Source organism: Helicoverpa zea, chromosome 6 (assembly GCF_022581195.2).
Source record: "Helicoverpa zea isolate HzStark_Cry1AcR chromosome 6, ilHelZeax1.1, whole genome shotgun sequence".
Lineage (NCBI taxonomy): Eukaryota > Metazoa > Arthropoda > Insecta > Lepidoptera > Noctuidae > Helicoverpa > Helicoverpa zea.
The window spans coordinates 3364443-3382887 of NC_061457.1; the positions used below are offsets into that span (position 1 = coordinate 3364443).

General features: G+C 34.4%; 1 protein-coding gene across 1 annotated transcript in view; it reads right to left on the minus strand.

Annotated features, from left to right (window-relative positions):
• Positions 1-18445, minus strand: part of LOC124630994 — a 133487-nt gene that overhangs the window by 39235 nt on the left and 75807 nt on the right. Inside the window, exon 3 of the mRNA XM_047165061.1 lies at positions 6005-6141. Within this exon, the coding sequence (XP_047021017.1) occupies positions 6005-6141 (137 nt within the window). The remainder of the gene's footprint in view (positions 1-6004; positions 6142-18445) is intronic.

The following is an 18445-nucleotide window of genomic DNA, read 5'->3' on the forward strand; positions in this document are numbered from 1 at the left end:
GTAGTTACTGGTGCCATTACATTTTAGGATATTTCAGAAGGATACATTAACATTTCTCACAAAATTATTTAGAGACTAAAGCTTCCCTTTGTGATACATAGTTCCATAGTACAGCTTAAGGGTAGTGTGTATTTGCTCAACATTATTGTGGGTAACCTGTTACAAGCACTTTGGGTTATTCACTAGCATAGACAGGAGCATTACCTATGCATGTTAAACAGTTTAATCTGGCAAATTGTTCCCGGGCGGTTTCGTGTGAAAGGATGATATGTAGGTATGCAATGTGACAGGTGAATGCTGAATACGTCGTTTCAGAAACAAAATATTAACATCAATAGTGATGAGATAATATGAAATGGGTCAATGAGGATTTTATACGAGCACGTTGTGCAAAAATTGAGTTTTTTGGACGGGGTATCTCCCTCTCAAAAGGTTTGCTATAGTTTACTGCATTTCTTCTTTAATCCCATCTTTACAATCAACGGAAATCATCAGAATGCCCATTTTATTGCCAGAAACATCACGTTTATTACACATTAACATCCTAAAAAACAGCAACATTTAGTGCAATATTAACTCCGCTCTTCCTCACTTTGATAGCATCCTACATACGAAGTTCATAAACAAAGTGATAAAAACAATGGGAACGAAAACAAAAGCCGAGCGCCATGTTCAATTTCAAATGTAATAAGCAGAACATGGTAGGGATTTAATAATGTGTTTCGATACTGCAAACGGCTTTTGTTTTACACTGGAACTTGGTGGTCCCTTTTGAACGTAAGTCGATAAAATATTGGAACTAGATAGATGAAGGAGTAGGTATGTTAATTATGGAGATTCTTGTCAGATCTTCTCCATTATTAGAGAATTCGGAATTGAGAAAGCCTCTTGGTTTTTAGTTCTTTAGAAGTAATTTATGCCCCGTATTTTATTATATTTATTTCATTATGTGGTTTAAACAATAAATATTAACTGACGCTATTCGCGGCTTTGTTATGAATACAATATTTTGCCTCAAAAACATCAAACTATTGTTTCTTCATTCTAATAAGTCGAAAACTGATGAAAAAGTACCAGCGAAATAACCAACTGACGTGATGAAAAAGTGCCAGCCAAATAACCAAATCTAGGAATAACGATGCCACACGTAACAGGTCGCAGGCTCTGATTCCAAGCATTTTTGGAGCACCTTTTATATTTTCGCACGAGGAATTCAATACATACTGAAACATCTCACCTTTTGCTCGTTCGAATTCGGCATACTTGGTTAGTTAAAAATTCAAGAACAAAAGACAACATATTACTGTCGAAATTATTCGGATTAATGATGGCATGAAGATAATTTGCTACTATTTCACTTACGATAGAACCTGAACAAATGATCTGAAAAAAGCAGAAGGCATTTTCTATAAAGGAAACCAGCATTGTTACAAGAAAGATTCCCTGATATTATCGGAAGGCGCAATTCGATCGACCCTCCTGTCATTGACAGCCCGAGAGACCAAGATGTATCGATTGGTAAGAACCAATCAACGTATTGGTATAGCCGAGATGTTTACTTCGAGGAAATGAAAAAAATACCTATAGGTACTTATATATCACGTAGATATTACGTTTGTACAAACAGAGTGCAAGTTGTGGGTGTAAGAACGTTATTTGTTTGTTTGTTTGTTCAGCGGAGGTGCAAAACTTAATGTGGTACAGTTAAAGTTTGCGATTGCGTCGCCTTGTAACTTTGTTTTTCTTTGAAAACACTCGATCTTCTAGACTCACACCGAGTTAAAAATATTTTGCGAGAAAATATATTTCGTATTTTTTATTAATATAGATTAAGGAATATCGCCAAAAATTGGTCAAGCGAATAAACCTCTTTTAGAAAGGCTTAAAATGTAGCATATTTAGTAGCTGTGAAAAAGGTCTTCAGAGATAACACTGGCGTTATTCCGAGCCCAAACTGTGTTACCTAAAAACTAGGTTAAACAAAGGTTAGGCCGCTAAAAATAATTTTGGAATATAACAAAATCTCAACTGAGGCATACGCTTACACCTAATAATTGTGAAGGTTTAGGGTCGGTCGGGCTTATCGCAAGAACGACTGCGGTGAGACTACACTGTGAGCTAAACTAAATTAAATTATCGCATTTATACCTATTTTTCAAAGTGGTACTGTGGTAGTTACCGCAAATAATGATAAATGAAATTGATTGACAACTAATTTATTTCTATAGGTAAAGGTGGCAAAATTAAATCTTCAAAGTTAAAAACTTCTTAAACTATATTCTAAATTATTATTATTAAATCTATATTTTGGAGGCATATACAAATAGAATAGTATAAATTAGCCCAACTATACCTCTATTTTTGAGATCAGACAAGTTTTAAATCAGGACCAGCACTGCTAAAATTATTGTTTTTCTTTGCAGCTACGAAGTAGTAGTAAGATGGATTCTAGGAATGTATCATTGCGAGGTTTACTGGCACAAGTTTCATATGTGTAAACATCCCGCAAAACTATCTGTAGGTCACACAAATATTTGTTCAATGCGGGAATCAAGCCATGAACGTAACCGAACCTAACTTTGTTCTATTACGTAAAACAAGGCGATTAGATCAGTTACAGTTTGCAGTCACAGTAAAATCGTAATTATTTGCTACAGAATTTTTAATCTACCGGATTTAACAGTTAAATACATATTTATTTTCAATCCTTAATCTAATGTTGGTAAGGTGTTCGTTTATTGAGATTACTTGAAAAGCCAAATCATTTTATTTTTACCATCGAAGTGACTTAGTATAGGCTACCACTTATGGCTCCAAAATTTTGAGCACCCATGCTATTATGTTTTCAGCTCCGATCAGTATTTGAAATTGACGATGTCCGAAAAAAATAATTTTAATTGTTACAATCTGATTTTATCGCATCTCTTTTAATGGTCCTGTGACCCAAATTTTATTGTAAATGATACAAGAAATTAAAACGCCCTCATTGTCTACCCTCCCATTTTGCAAGCCCACAATTAATGTTACGACCTACACCCAGATTGTATTGCAAAATTCAAAATGGCAGGTTTTCTGAATGTACCTAGGTAATATTAAAAGTATGTTTGATTGGGTAATAAAATTATATCTATAAAAATATTAAAAAGGGAACTTTTTGTCAGTAAAGACTCCGTAATTTCTGAACCGATTTGAATTTTTTAACTGTTGGAAACCTGCAGTTTTGGCGTGTAGCATAGACTATATTTTACAGTGAGAAAACGACTAGTAAAAGGACAATAACGAATTATAAAATACATTTCTGAAGGGTTGCGTCTATTTCTGTTCAAGTTTTTCTTCTCTCTTCATTAGTATGACAAGAACGTTAAGGTAGTAATTAATTAATAAAGCATTCTTTGCTCATTAAAAATCCTACGGTACTGTTAATTGAGTATGAAAAGTAAATTGAAAATTATAGTCACTTCAGAGAATTAAGGAAAAATTTTTTCCAATTTAAATGCTACCTACACAGTGTTCATACCTATTTACTTGTTCTACCTTATTATTTTTTCAATTAAGATTGAGGCTTTCCTAGAAGTGGTCTAGCATTTTTTAACTTTAATGATTATAATGGTCTGCAGTAATTAAAAATGGTAAATAAAATACATTTTTTGATATACCTAAACATTCACCCTAAATGAAGTAATAACTCCCAGGGCACACCTACTGAAGTCAAAATAATTTCATGCAAAACGCAGACATATAAACCCCATTTCAGACACACGACCTAAATTACTCAGACATACTTTTAAAATATCACGCCATAATATAAAAATATCCTTTCCCGTCATGGCCTATATTGTGCCCTACCCTTACAAAGTGGGTATAAGGGGTGAATATATAGGGGCTATAGCTAAAGGTAAAAAAACGACTTCTCTGACAGCGCATTTTTCATACTCCGACCATTTCGGGGCCCTGAAAAAGCTTGAGTCTATATATAAATGGCCCTTTATATTTTTGGAACGCGCCACGCGTTTGGTTGAAAGGGTAAACAAAAGAATAGTTTGTGAAACGAATTGGTGTATTGGTGAATAAATAATGACAATAGTTAGGTTCCTACTCGAAAACTGATTTCACTGTTTCTGATTTTAGGGTACCCGTTTAGCACAACAGACGGGGTATTGTCAATTTTATAGAGTCACTTATACAAGCTGTTGATTTGCATTTGTGCCATAGTTCAGGAGGAGGACATACAATACGTATATAATCAATTGGAATTACAGTAGATGGGAAATAACTAATATGCACTGCTTTTTTTTGTCATTGTAATGTCGTGGTACTTCAGAAGTAATCCAATTTTATGAATGAAATTTATGAGTAATCGTTGCGTATGCTTTGTGTTTGCGTTTGTGTGAGGGCGCAGCACGGTTTTAAGGTCATTAACACACGCGCCAAGTTTAAATAAGGCTAGATGACATTTGCAGAATTCGGAAAAAAATTAAAGAAAAAAAATTACGTACCAATTTTTTTATTGATTTGGGTCGAGAATCATTAGCATAATTACCTCCTTGAATATGGCGCGGATGCAAATCAACAGCTTGTATTTCTAGAAAGAAGAAAAGAAAGATAGAAGACACTTCTACACTTTGCAGTGAAATAATGTCCCAATATAAAAACAATTTCAATTGCAAATGATATGTGCACAATTTCACCGTTTCAATTACTTAATAACAAATGTAATCTACTGAAAATTGACAGTTATTGTGCTTGTTTTGCCGCAGGAATTTACTGGTGTTATAACAGCATTATAATCATAAAAACCACAGACCGTGAACGTTGGGTACATAGAATTTAAAGCGTTATTGATGTTTTACTAGCTATTGCTGTACTTACAAAGATAAAATATTATAAAAATAGGATTATAGAGGGACTTCTAAAAACAATCAACAACCTTAAAAGAGTATCAATGAAATGTCCACTTCGTTATGTCTCTTTTCAGAATGTCTATAATTTTTATTATTTAACCTAATTTGGTAACAGTTGGGAAAAAAAATCAGTTTCGTTTCAATTAAACGTAGTGTTTTTAACAACGAATAATAATGTAGAATAATACATGACATACATTATTTAATCAGAAATATGCCGCTAAATACAAATAAATCTGTTTATACTTCAAGCATTCGAGTCACATATCTACTTACACGAAAGTACCTACTACGCGTGACAGACACACGCATTCCCACAAGGATTGCGGTTCCCAGTGAACTCAGTAAATTTCCCATCAGTCCCCTGGGTATTTACCGTGGAATCCGTGCTTTACCTAACAGACTTTCCCTTTTTACTCAAGACTGGCATTACCGGAGGACTTATGATTTGCGATGGAGTAAATGTAAATCTTTGATCAGGAATGTCGGTTACGTCTCGGAGGATACGTTATTTATGTCTCTGTATTATACAGTAAGGGTTACCTATGTATATTTAGGAGTAATGTAGACTTATATCTGCTAATATACGGTACCAAAAATACTGTTTAACCTATAGGTAGGTAATTTGGTTGCACTATTTCAGGAAGGAGATGATAGTAAAGTAAATTGCTGAAAGTAAAATGAGCGTGCTTGGGTTCAAATCACCCATATTATCCTAACGAGGTAGGTATGTAGCCCTAATCGACTTCCTTCGTCTCACACATTTTACGAGCACAAAATGCTCTTTGTGCTCGTAACATGTTGTTACAACATGTTGCTTTAAAAAAGTTAAGTAGAGACACTTACGATATTTTAATCCTAACTTTTTTATTAACACAGTCGCACAGTTTTGCAAGTTTTTTTTTCTGTAGATGCTTTGAAGGTAGTTTTGAGATAATTTCTTTACTACATTAATATATATTTTTACCTAATTAATGACTTAAATTACAAAATTGTTAAAATAATATTCGAAATTAATCCTTCATCTAAAATATACGACCACTGTCCTAATAAAGGGTTCCCTTCATCAAACCAGTAAAGCTAGGCACCTATATACAACATACCTGAACCAAATCTCCATGTATTCCTCCGGCAGCAGTGATGGTGAGGAGACAGACGTAAGGCACCAGGTCTTCACGCGGTCGATGCAGTTCGAGCTCGTACGTCCTGCCAATGTCTCCGTAATAGGTCTTGTTGCATCCTGTGGGCAAAACAGAAGTATAATTTAGTTATATTCATAGAAAGTTCACTAGCTTTTTAATTAATTACATTAATAGTCACATTAATCTAAAATACCTACAAATTTTTTATGGGAAATTATCAAATGACAGGGTGCAGCGTAACAAAGGGTCTCTTTCTGACTAAAACCTACCATGTTCCTTCTTAAAGTATTTACGTATCAAGGCCGGAGTAACTCTTTCGAATAATCCGGCAGCTCATCTAAAATAGGTATCTACGTATACTACGTATCTATGTATAATTCGTTTAGGGACGATATATGACTTAACCATAATTGTAGGCAGTATGTTATGAAATATTCTCGTACCATAAAACAGGCTCTAGTCTAGCGACAAATATCTCCGTAGGATTTTCTTGACACAAAATGTTCGGGTCGGGAGAAGTCATTTTTTTTCTTTTGATTAAGTTATAAAACAATAGCGTTGGTCCCCTGTGTTCTCCTTCGTTGCCTGTCCAAGTGATCTTCAAGATATTGGACACGAAAAATCTTGTTAAGTCTAGCTAAGATAGAAAATAGGAGCATTTGAGAGGCTTGTAAAAGTTGCTACTCCGAAATATGTAGGTGATTGATTGCAACAAAAGTGCTTCGTGGAAGACAAAATGTAAGATGTCCGTAGGTTTCAAGTAATTTAAAAGAGTCTTCTAAATTGATTTTCAGCTTAATGTTTACCTGTAATATTTAAGCATCACGTAATCCCATGTTTTAATTCAATAAAAAAATCCGATAGAATAAAAAAAGTTTACTAAATCCAGAGTACATTTAATTTGAGATGATAAAACGTGACTTCACCTCATAGGTTCGCAGTTTTCAAATACGACAAAGCTAATAAAAATGATGACTCAGCATTATAACGAATAAGATCCTCCTAGCAAATTCCTACATAAACAATCTTTATAGCTCACTGATCGAACGCTTAACAAAAGAGGGTATAATATATCGCTCATTCTTCATACAGGACATGATATTCTTTCACGGAGAATGATGGACGTAAAACTTAATATATCTTCACCTTAACACTAGAACGCTGAAATATGATACTTTTACTAACAAAAGTGTATAATACGTTTAGCTAGAAAGTTTCCTAACCATTGTTAAGGGGTGTTGACGTACCCGCTTAAGTAGTTGAGACTCCCGATAAAGTTTAAGCACGAAACACCTATATAAACGTCTTTTCTGTTGACTTTCGTGATAAAGAGATCAATTTCCAACTTCAAGGTGTTTGTTCATTTGGAAATTGGTTTTAGTTCGGGGAAAAAAGGTTCTGATAAATAAGTACAGTTGATGAAGAATATAATGCGGAATTAATTGAATTTCGTGTTCAGCATTATAATATAAAATTTCTTTTCTGAACAATTTCTTGTCGTCATATTCCTGGATAGTCTATTTTATGATTGTTATGAATCCCTTAAGGATGAAGACACGAGAACAATATCAGCTGCTAACTAGAAGAAAACATGCTGTATCACAAACAAAACGAAGTTTGTCGTGTAACGCGCAACTTGCAACATGATGTATAACAGAAAGTTGTTGCGACGCTTTCACGTTGATTGCCTAAACAAAAAATACGCGAGTTGAACTGTATGGCGGAATAGCCAGAATGGCAGATTAGGGGTGTAGAATTAGTCTTAATAGTTAAAATAAATACACAAATATATTTAGAATTGACATAATTTAATACATATTTTTAAAACGGGTGCAGCACATATGTATTCTATTTTATCTATCACGCCTAATTCCACTCCTATTCTGCATCATGCAAGACATTAGTAGCTTGTGCGATTGTCACCAGCTTAATTTTTTTGATAATCATGTGGCTTTCATAGAACCTACATAAAATGATAATACTCTATATATAATTAAATTTTAGAACAGATTTCGTTTTGCTAGTAGAAATACTAAACATTATTTATTATACATTGAGATAATCAGTTTACCACGTTCCCACTGCGGAACTCAGGCGTCGCGCGTCGTCTCTCAAAGGGATTAAAATAGTTTCGCATTTATAATATTTCATATTATGAACAATTATTTTAAGCTCTGAAATATGTTTTTGTATGAGTACACTGGGCAGGCCATATTGCTCGCAGAGCAGATGGCAGATGGGGCCGAAAAGTGCTGGAGTGGAGACCACGGACTAGCAAGCGCAGCGTAGGACGTCCACCAACGAGGTGGACAGACGACCTTATAAAGGTCGCCGGAAGACGCTGGATGCAGGTCGCTTCCAACAAGTATCTGTGGAGATCAAAGGGGGAGGCCTATGTTCAGCAGTGGACGTCCTATGGCTGAGATGATGATGATGATGATGATGATGATGATGAGTACACTAAATTGATGTTCGACTTTAAAAATAACGTGAAAAATGTGGTAGACTTAACATTAATTTGAAAATCAGATACTACTTGTACTTTACTACAAAAACTACTTGCCAGATTAAAAAAATACAAACAATATTTGAGTTTTTTTTTCTAAAACATATTAAAAAAGAACATAGCTTAAAAACCTCAACCCCTAGATTGAGTTATCCATATTACTTAAAGCAAGTAAAGATATTGCTTTTAACAAAATTCCTCATTTGTATGTGAAGTGAACCAATATGTTGTTTAAAGGTTAAACAAATGGGCAGTCTCATTTTTCAATGACGTACTGCAATAACTCTTCTTATTTTCTTTTATTTTTCGCGGCGTGGCTGTGCAACGGGATTCTTCAGCGACGAGCGACGACCATTTTGTTTCTGACATAATAAGATTAGGTGCAGAGCCTCTTTCCTTCGAGTTTATTTTAATGTTTTCGTGTTCCATGTTTAGCTATCGAAGAGGGCATTATTTTGGTTTATGACTAAAGTGTTTATGTAAAAACATGTATAGTAAACATGTTTTTATTGGAAATAATAAAGCTTTATTTATTCCAAAATTCTCAGAGCCTGGATTGTAATTGATAAACCTGTGATTGTGATGTAATAAATTCGTGAAATACGCCATATCCTTTTTCATATTCCGAAAGATTATAAAGATATGAAATTTATTGGATATCAATCACCCAGTCATTTTTGAAAATTGTAGACAGCATAAACATAGTTTCATGGTACCTATAAATCAAAACCACTTAAAACTAAAACATAGAGAAACCGTATTATTTGACCAGTTTTACTTTATTCATCACTTAACTTAACCATTTGAAAGATACACAAACGGCTCAAACTTCAACCGAACTATTTCACTTACGACTGATGATGATGATGTCCTCCTAGCCGATTATCGGCAACGGCGACTGTTCTCATGTAAGGAGATTAGCCAACTACGCAGGACATATTATAGTGCACGAGCATTTGCGCAGACACAGGTGCACTCACTATTCCTTAACTCTCATAGCCCGATGGGACGGTAATCCGACACGACCGGAGAGAGATCAGGCGCAGGACCGACATTTACGTGCTCTCCGATGCACGGGTGTATCAATCACCAGCTTCCAGGCTCCGGGCTGCTTTGTGAAAGTCTTCTAAAACCCACAAAGCGATTTCGGCCCGACTCGGGAATCGAACCCGAGACCTCGTGCTTAGCAGCCGCACTTGCGACAGCTAGACCAACGAGGCAGTTACTTACACCACTATATACTATATAGGGACTTACGACTATGCAGTATACTGCAGTGCAGTGTTCAGGGAACATTTGGGACTAATACACTGAAATAATACTAATACACTGACGACCTCTGTGGCGCAATGGTCACCAAGCCGGACTGCCGAATCTGAGGTCCCGGGTTCGATTCCCGGTTCGGTCGACATGTTTGTGATGAGCAATGCTTGTTGGTCGTGGTCTGGGTGTTACAATATGTATTTATAAATAAATATGTATATGTGTAGCTATATGTAGTTTATCAGTTGTGTTAGCACCCATAACACAAGTTAATTAATAACTTACCATGGGTCTAACAAACCGTGTGTGAAACGGTGTCCCGACATTATATATGTCCCGACATTATATAATACACTGAATTGCATTAATACCTACCCAGTACCGTACCGTGAAGACGGCCGAATAAACTTAAATAAGCTAGAGAGAAATAACAGCCTACCAGCCTGTAGTATGCTATTTTATGACAGCATGCTAGTTCAGGTCAGAATATACATATTACAGTATAGGCCTACTTTAAGGCCTTATATTTAATAGGGTCGAAATAACTCATACCAGTTTGTTGAAATAATAAAGTATACTAAGTATTAATATATAAATATAATTTGAATATTTTTTTAACAAACAAATCGATTTGCAAAATAATGTCAGTAACTGCAAAATACTGTTTGAATGTTGATCATTTGTGTTATAATTAGTGTTCATTGTTGTATAAAAATAATGAATTAATTTAGCGCCGTTCTAAAAGCCCTGTCACTCCGTCTTTATTAAAAACAAAATATTAAAAGGATTCAACCCTCCATCGCCCACGCATATTCTTCTAACTACACTTTAAACAAATCCTTTGAACAATGTACTATGACGTCACGCGCCATTCTCAACAGGAGACAAGGTACTCAAATTATGACAGTAATGTTCATTTGAGATTTCTAAGCCAGCGAGGGTTGGGTTCAGGTATCCTTTTAGAACGTCGGCATTACAGGGTTGGGCAATGAAAGAATTCTTTTGCGTCGAGATTTTACATTGAAATTATATGTACTTAAAAGGGTTTAAGAGCTCTTTATTTTTATGTTTTATTTTAGTTCTCAAATACATTTGAGACTATAATAAATAATATCTTTGAGTATTTTATAAAGGAGCACTATAAAACAAGATGAAAGAGAATAAATTAACTATTATAAAATATTAAGCCTACTTGTAATAATGCTCGTGTGTTCAAAATATCGTGGGCACTTAAAATTAATTCGTGCAACAATAATTATTTTCATTGGAAAACACGTGAGGTCGCCGTGTTTTATTAAGTGTGTTCAAATAAATGTAATTGCATTTCCCGTTGATACGCAATTGCACAGCTTACGAATAAAACTCTTTTTGAACGTTTTAATTTTCTTGTTCATGGTAGAAAATATTTCAACGCATTAAAAATATCCCAATAGGCTTTAAGATAGGTTTCAGCGGTAAACTTATTTTTCACTTTAATTATGCTTGAATAGTGGGTATGTACAGTTTTCATTCCGACTCATGTTTAATTCAATTGCCATTTATAGAATCAAAATCAAAAAGCCACAATTTCATAACCATTAATTTATTATCATTTCAACCGTAAGTAGGTACCTACATAGGAATCAATTCAAACGTAAAATTGTCAATAACTCATAATGGTTTACGGTCAATTTCAACATGTTATGAGCTCGATATTATTTTGAACTCATTAAAAGCGTGATGTATGCTTTGTCATGAAAATTATCATCACTGTAAGAGGGTATTACAGTATGTAGGTACAATATACCATTTTATTGACAAATATGTAAATGTAAGCATGATAATATGTCGTAACTAAAAGACTTTAAACAAATTTTGCGAAAAAACTGGGCTGTATTTTCGTATTTATTTAAGCATGGCTAATTGTTGCCAATTTATTCAATGTCCATAATGTCAATTGCTTCCGGCAAAATTAAATAAAAATGGGTCGTTAAAAGAGAATTATTTTGTCATGAAAAAAAAAAACTGGTTATAATATCAGCCTTGCATCAATTTAACCCTTATAAATGGTTCCCTATGGGAACTTGCCCACTGCCTTATTTTCCTTATTTTTAACTTGCCTTATTTTTACCAGAAAAATGTTCATCATTGTGTTTTTCAGCTATTTGCAATGTAGCTAAATGCCTAAAATAATAATAATAACCTCAGTAAACCAGTGCTTACTTGTCTCATAATAAGTAGTTTTACTAAGCGATAACTTTTCAAATATTTATATGACAGTAGAACCAGATGATCAAAAACTCACGTTCAAAACTTTCGTTCCAAAAGCTTGACTATATATCCTCAATATGTAAAGGATCCATTAAGTACTTTCCATTTTCAAAAAAAAAACAATACACACCTAAAACCATAGACACCAAAATCGGATTCCAACCGCAGCAACTTCGCAACCGCCAGAACAAAGAGATAAAGTTGCAGTATACTAAAAGCTCTCTCTTTGATTGCAGGAGCGCAGTATAGACATGGTGGTATCAGTGTGTTTGTGGGACACGGTGTGGCCACTTGCCAGCCGAGCACCCTACAGTTGATGCATTTCGGTACTTGCGAGTTCCGTGCTAGTTTTTATGTTCGTGTTTTTTTTTCTTTACTCAGTGTTGTTTGCAGATGGCTTCTTTTCAGACAGATGGTGTTCTATTTTCAAATTAGTCTTAAAGGGAGGTCTGTAGCATAACTTTTTGCTGTGTTATAGTAAAAGTTTAGATGCCATAAAGCCTTGCAAATAAATGGTTTATAAAATACTAGCCGTTTTTCCGCGGTTTCACCCGCATCCCGTGGGAGCTACTGCCCGCTCCGGGATAAAATATAGCCTATGTTACTCGCAGATAATATAGCTTCCTAATGGTGAAAGAATATTAAAAATCGGTCCAGTAGTTTTTGAGTTTATCCATTACAAACAAACAAACAAAGTGTTCCTCTTTATAATATTAGTTTAGATATTTATTTTTATTGCAGTCCTGCATCAATTTGGAAGGAAGGCAATAAAAAAACTAGCCTAGGAAAAAAGGTTAGTTTTTCAAAGTAGCGACAGAAGCTGCCTCAACCTTTGTTGGCAAGAGTTTCCCAGGAGTCGAGTTAACTAAAGCAGGTATCGGGTTGCCTATTAAACGAGACCCTTTGTTTAAGTTTCCGAACTAATAGTATACAGACACCCTTCTATATACTTTGTTATTTTTTCAAGCAATTTTTTTTTAATGGCACCAGAACAAAACGTGAAAGACCTACTTAATATTTTTAAACAATATTACTAATTACTTTGAAAACACGTTTATTCTTACTGACGTTATAAAATGCTCTTGTGTGTATATGTATTTAGAAATAATATCAGAAAAAATACATGACTGAATTGTGGTCATCTACCCAATTAGTGTAGTTTGTCTAAAATAATGATCACAAAGAAAAAAATGTATAAATACTATTATTGTATCCAACACAAAACCAGTAGGTACGCTTGTTCGTAACCGCAACAGTTGTAAAAGAAAAAAATATAAAACAATAAAAGGGAAATGTGTAATGAAACGTGGAATGAAATATGTAGTCCTTTCTCTCGTTATGGCCTCTGCTCCTATGGCGAGGGTTGTTTTGGAATAAAGCATGATTCGGAACACACCTACGTTCTATATCTTTGTTCCGAATCATACGTTTTGCTGTACTTGCGTAATACAAATTTATTGCTACTCTTACTGTCGATATAAGTAAAATACCTACGTCAAATAAAGCGGTCCCAATGGCAAATTCGATTACATAATTTGGTTGCATTTCCACGTAAACGCGTTCCAATTTTGCGACCGACGCTGCGCTAGATACGTAGTCTTTGTTTTATTGCCGATTACGTAACTGATATCAAAAGTTACTTCATTTTATACAGCTTTTATGACTTTAATATATTTAAATGTATATAAATATGTAGTTTCGGGTTACAGTGTTTTCTGCCATATAGTACGTGATTTAAACACAATTCCTTAATTAAACCGGACCCATACATTAATTGACCGGCCAGCTTGAAATACGATATTTCCCACTATGCTACACATTTCTAACTCGCCCGCCCCAAACGATAAACATCAACCCCTCTAAATTAACAGTCACATGTAAATATATCACAAACTACAGTTCAGAACAAAGCGTGTAACCCGACGCAGAAATCCGAATCTCACCTCTTTCGTTGCCACTATTTTGTATTGCAGGAAAATGTTCAGGGTTCCTTTGTTACACTTTCAAGCACAGAATTTACAACCCGATGTTGCGATAAAAAGTTTGCGCGCGACTGTACAGGCCTGTTTATCCGACTGATTGGAAATTAAATTGTTGACGAAAAATGGAACGTACCTTTTCCATTGAATGGTAATTTTAAATGGATTTTCGTGTGTCGTTCACACTTTCGTTGCTCATTCGCTGAATTTATTAATTGTTTCGTTTTTATGGAAATTAACGGAAGAACACTTCGGCATTCTCCCGTGGCGTAAAATAATTAATAAAGTTCACACCAATACGAAAACATCAAGATAATGATAGCTACATAATATCAATAAACTATATTTAACTGGTGACAAAATTGATTTTCAGTGAACGAAAATGAATATAGTGAGAGGATATTACTGTTTGTCACGAAATAATCTAATGTTATAGCAGATTTGATTGCATTTGATCAAATAGTTACAATAGTTACAAACGGCATAAATTATTAGTACTAGGTAACATCAATGACACCATTTTAGCATTTAGTAACAGTTTCAAATTTAAATGAAATTGGAATATAATTTAGAGTTACAGTGTTCCAGTGACTAAATATTATACAGTAGCCTATATGTTTCTCGTCTCCCTTTTTATGTTCAGTTTCAAAATTAATTGTTAACAGCCGAACGCTGCCAAAAAGGTCACACAGCAAAATTCAATCTCGATACCTCTCTTACGATTCATTTTATCGATACAAAATAAACCTAAAATCGATACACAAAAAAGCAATTGTCCAATGCAAATGATATTCAGGGTCTGAACACGAGTGTATTGAGATGAAACACGATGTTTGCCGACAAACAGATCGTCAGCCGAACACAATAGGTGCTACCGTTCTACACGATTATTTGACAGAGTATGTACCTTTGTCAATACAATACTGAAATTTCAGTACAGCATTTCTGTTGTTTCCAAAATAGCTGGAATTCCCGTGTTTAGTGGAGCTTAACTTTTTGTGTTCACATCAAAGAGATTTTAGAGGGTTTTCGGTTGATTAATGCTTTGGTTTTATTCACAATTCAATGGTATTAATTGAATCGTAGTCTTATTAACGCATTCTACCAAAGTTTGACTGAGATAGGCACCAATTTCTGACTAGAACTTTGCTCCCCTCATACTCAGTTGATAAACTAAATATCCATCTTAATGGCTGTAAAAAGAATATCATTCTATTGGTATCGCATCGTATTATTCAGCAAAGATAAAATAAAGCGCCGTTTAAGAAGGTCTCACACGCTCGGCGTTTAAAAATTCGCTCGCTCAGCCAACACGACTGGATAAGCAAAACACTCGATATCTATTTTTACGGCCGCAGCCTCTATTCATCTTATCTTGGCGGGTTTATAGGCAGGACCGGTAATGGTGTTTACCCAAAGAGCCTGCCCCTACAATCTGCGAGTTTTTTTATATATTTATTTATTTGTAAAGTAGCTTCATTATCGGACCTCTGTTTATTTTTAGCGCGTCGCTGCGACTGTTTTGTCTGATATCGCCTTTACGAGACGGCTTTCAAGCTTCTTTTTTTATTTATATTCAGCCTTCTTTGTGGCTGTATTCAATTACAATGGTTTTAAAGGAACGGAGTGCGTTCTCTTGACCTATTTCGCGTTACGATCGTTTGAGTGGGCAATCAAAGTGAATTATATTGAAGGCATTGTTCAATTATTTTATTACATTTTAGAATTTACGTTGGAGGATTATTTTAAAGGAAAGTCGCTATGTAAATATTCATTCTTCAATTTAAATTTCTTTAAGCTGAAATTTACAGCTTTTTGAAGCGTCTATGGCCTAAGTTTTCCGACATCATAAACATCAGCTTTTCTTAAAACAATTGTTTACTATGATTTCATGAGCCTATGTATAAAAATGCGGTCAAATACTAAGTTCTTGTAATATAAACAACACAATTCATTCTTTCATTTTCTAATTAATTCCAACTAATTTAGAAAGATTGGACCAATACCGTTTTCCTTTAATTTGTCCGCAGCGTCTACGTGATCTGTTTGCAAATACTTCTAGAAAAATCCAATAACAATTAATGTAAGTTGCTTCGTGTAAAAGTGGGATCTACTGTAATTACACCTATAGGTAGTACTTGTGTTTAGTTGCTAGATTTCCTTTGGGAACACTAATTACAAGGTTCACACCGTAACTGACGTTAGCCATACATTGGTATAAAGCGTAACAAATCGAATTGTGTAGATATTTATATTGTGTCTGGTTTTTATACATGAATTTTAAAAGTATGTTCATATTTAATTGTACGCGTTTTTTGACAGAATTAATGTCAATAAAAAACACCTTTTTAGGTATTCGGAAAACCCTTCATTCTGAATTACCAAAATAATAACTTTAATTTGGCACCACAATGGCTTATAATAACTTCTTAAAGTTCAAGATCTCAGACCGATCCGAAACGTAGAAATTAACTCAACAATATCAAAAGCGTAGCGTAGCCACCGTAGCCAGTGACGTCATCCCTGCTACGATGCTACGACGTAGCTACAGTCTAGCTTTAATAAAATTAACACTCAACACAGACAATAATGAACATTACCATACTTGAAATAGAGTCGAAATTGCGAAGTTGCGAAGTTGAAAACACTGAGTTGCGTCACTACTTATCATGTGCATTAAACATAATATGTATTTTCTTCTTCTGATAAGATAAATCAAAAGAAAACTTTCTCGTTATGGAGAATATTCTTCATAAAGAGTTGGATTCAAGTTACGTAACCAACTTCATTACCTGATCGCACGGGGGAGTTTTGTATTCACATAATGTCTTGGAGGATATTCTTCGATATTACGGACGGATAATAACTTTACCATAGGTGTATGAATCTTATGTAACGAGTTTCTGAAATAAGGAAGAAAATATTATTTGGTATAAAGGTTTTTGTTGGTGTTATCGCTATTTAAATTTGCATTTTTAAATGCAGTTTACGTAGTGTAAAGAAAAATGAATGACTTATCATTACTTAATTTAGGGTATAATCTATTTGGGTCTCATATAAAATTTCCCGCGTTTTGGTATTAGAAGTTTTCCTCAGTGGTCAATTTGAACCATCAGAATGTACTGCTACTTTATAAATAATTTAATGCGTTACATTAAAGTTTCTATTCATTTATAATTTATTATCCGAAACATTCCAAAAAGCAAAATTACTTTTCTAAATCATTTAAAGGGAACAAAAAGTACTTGAAAGGGGAAAAAATGTTAGATCAAAGCCCTTTCCTTTGTGGGGATTATAGTAATTAAAAATGAGCCACGCCTGCCAACAAAAGTCTGCTCAAAAAGCGATGTGTATCTAATGAACTTCCATTTTAATTTACCACCGTTTTAAGACTTTTTCGAATGTAGTAGAATGCAGTATTTTTCGTGTTAAAGAACACTGGATTTGTATGAAATTATCTACCTATTACCTAGTCCACGATTCTGTTAAACATTAACCTGTATGAAAACAGCCTTGATATTATTTAAGACAGTTTCTTTTCATACTTCTTTGGGATATTAAAGTTATAAATATTATGGTAACTTAATCTGGATATTTAGTAGATACAGCGCTTTGAAGAAAATAAGTCCCAATGTGTAAAGCAGAACTTATTTAGCGTGATACAATACTAATATGTATTATTTTTAACAGTTATAAAAAAAACACAATAGAAAGTCTAATTCAAATGAAACAATTGACAGTCCGAATGGTCCAAATATTACCAATATTACCAACGCACAACAAAAGTCACCCAACCCTCCAATGTAACACGTTAAAGCTATTAACCCACAAACTGCTGACCGCAAGGTGTATGTTGCTTGTAATATGCAAATATACGAACGACGGGCGCTTAGTACCCATGCATTGTAAATACAGAACAGCTGACTTTGCTCACCAGATCGTTTGCTCAACAAATTTGATCAAGGTTATTGATGAGTTCCTGTTAAACTTGGAAATGAGAGTTCCTGGGCAAATTAATGCAGTAGTGTTGTCTTGGCTGATGAATAGTACATGAGTATTGGACTGCTGAGTCCGAAGGCTTTGTTCGTAGTTCGACTGTGACGTCATTGGAATGGCTGCGAAAATCTTTTGAGTGTATTCACAGTACAGTTATGAAAAGTATTGTAGTGAGTACCTATGTGGAGGCCCATTCATATTCATAGAATGAACAAAGTGTCTGAATATTTAACAAGTTAGTATTACAAAACAAATATTCAGAAACAAAACATAACAATAGCGAATGTTAATTCATTCAAAATGCTAATTGTATAAAAGTTTGCCCAACCGCAATTATTTAAAACAGACACTTAGAAATAAAATACACCTGAACAAGCAGAATTAATTTTGTTTTTCTGCCACAGACAG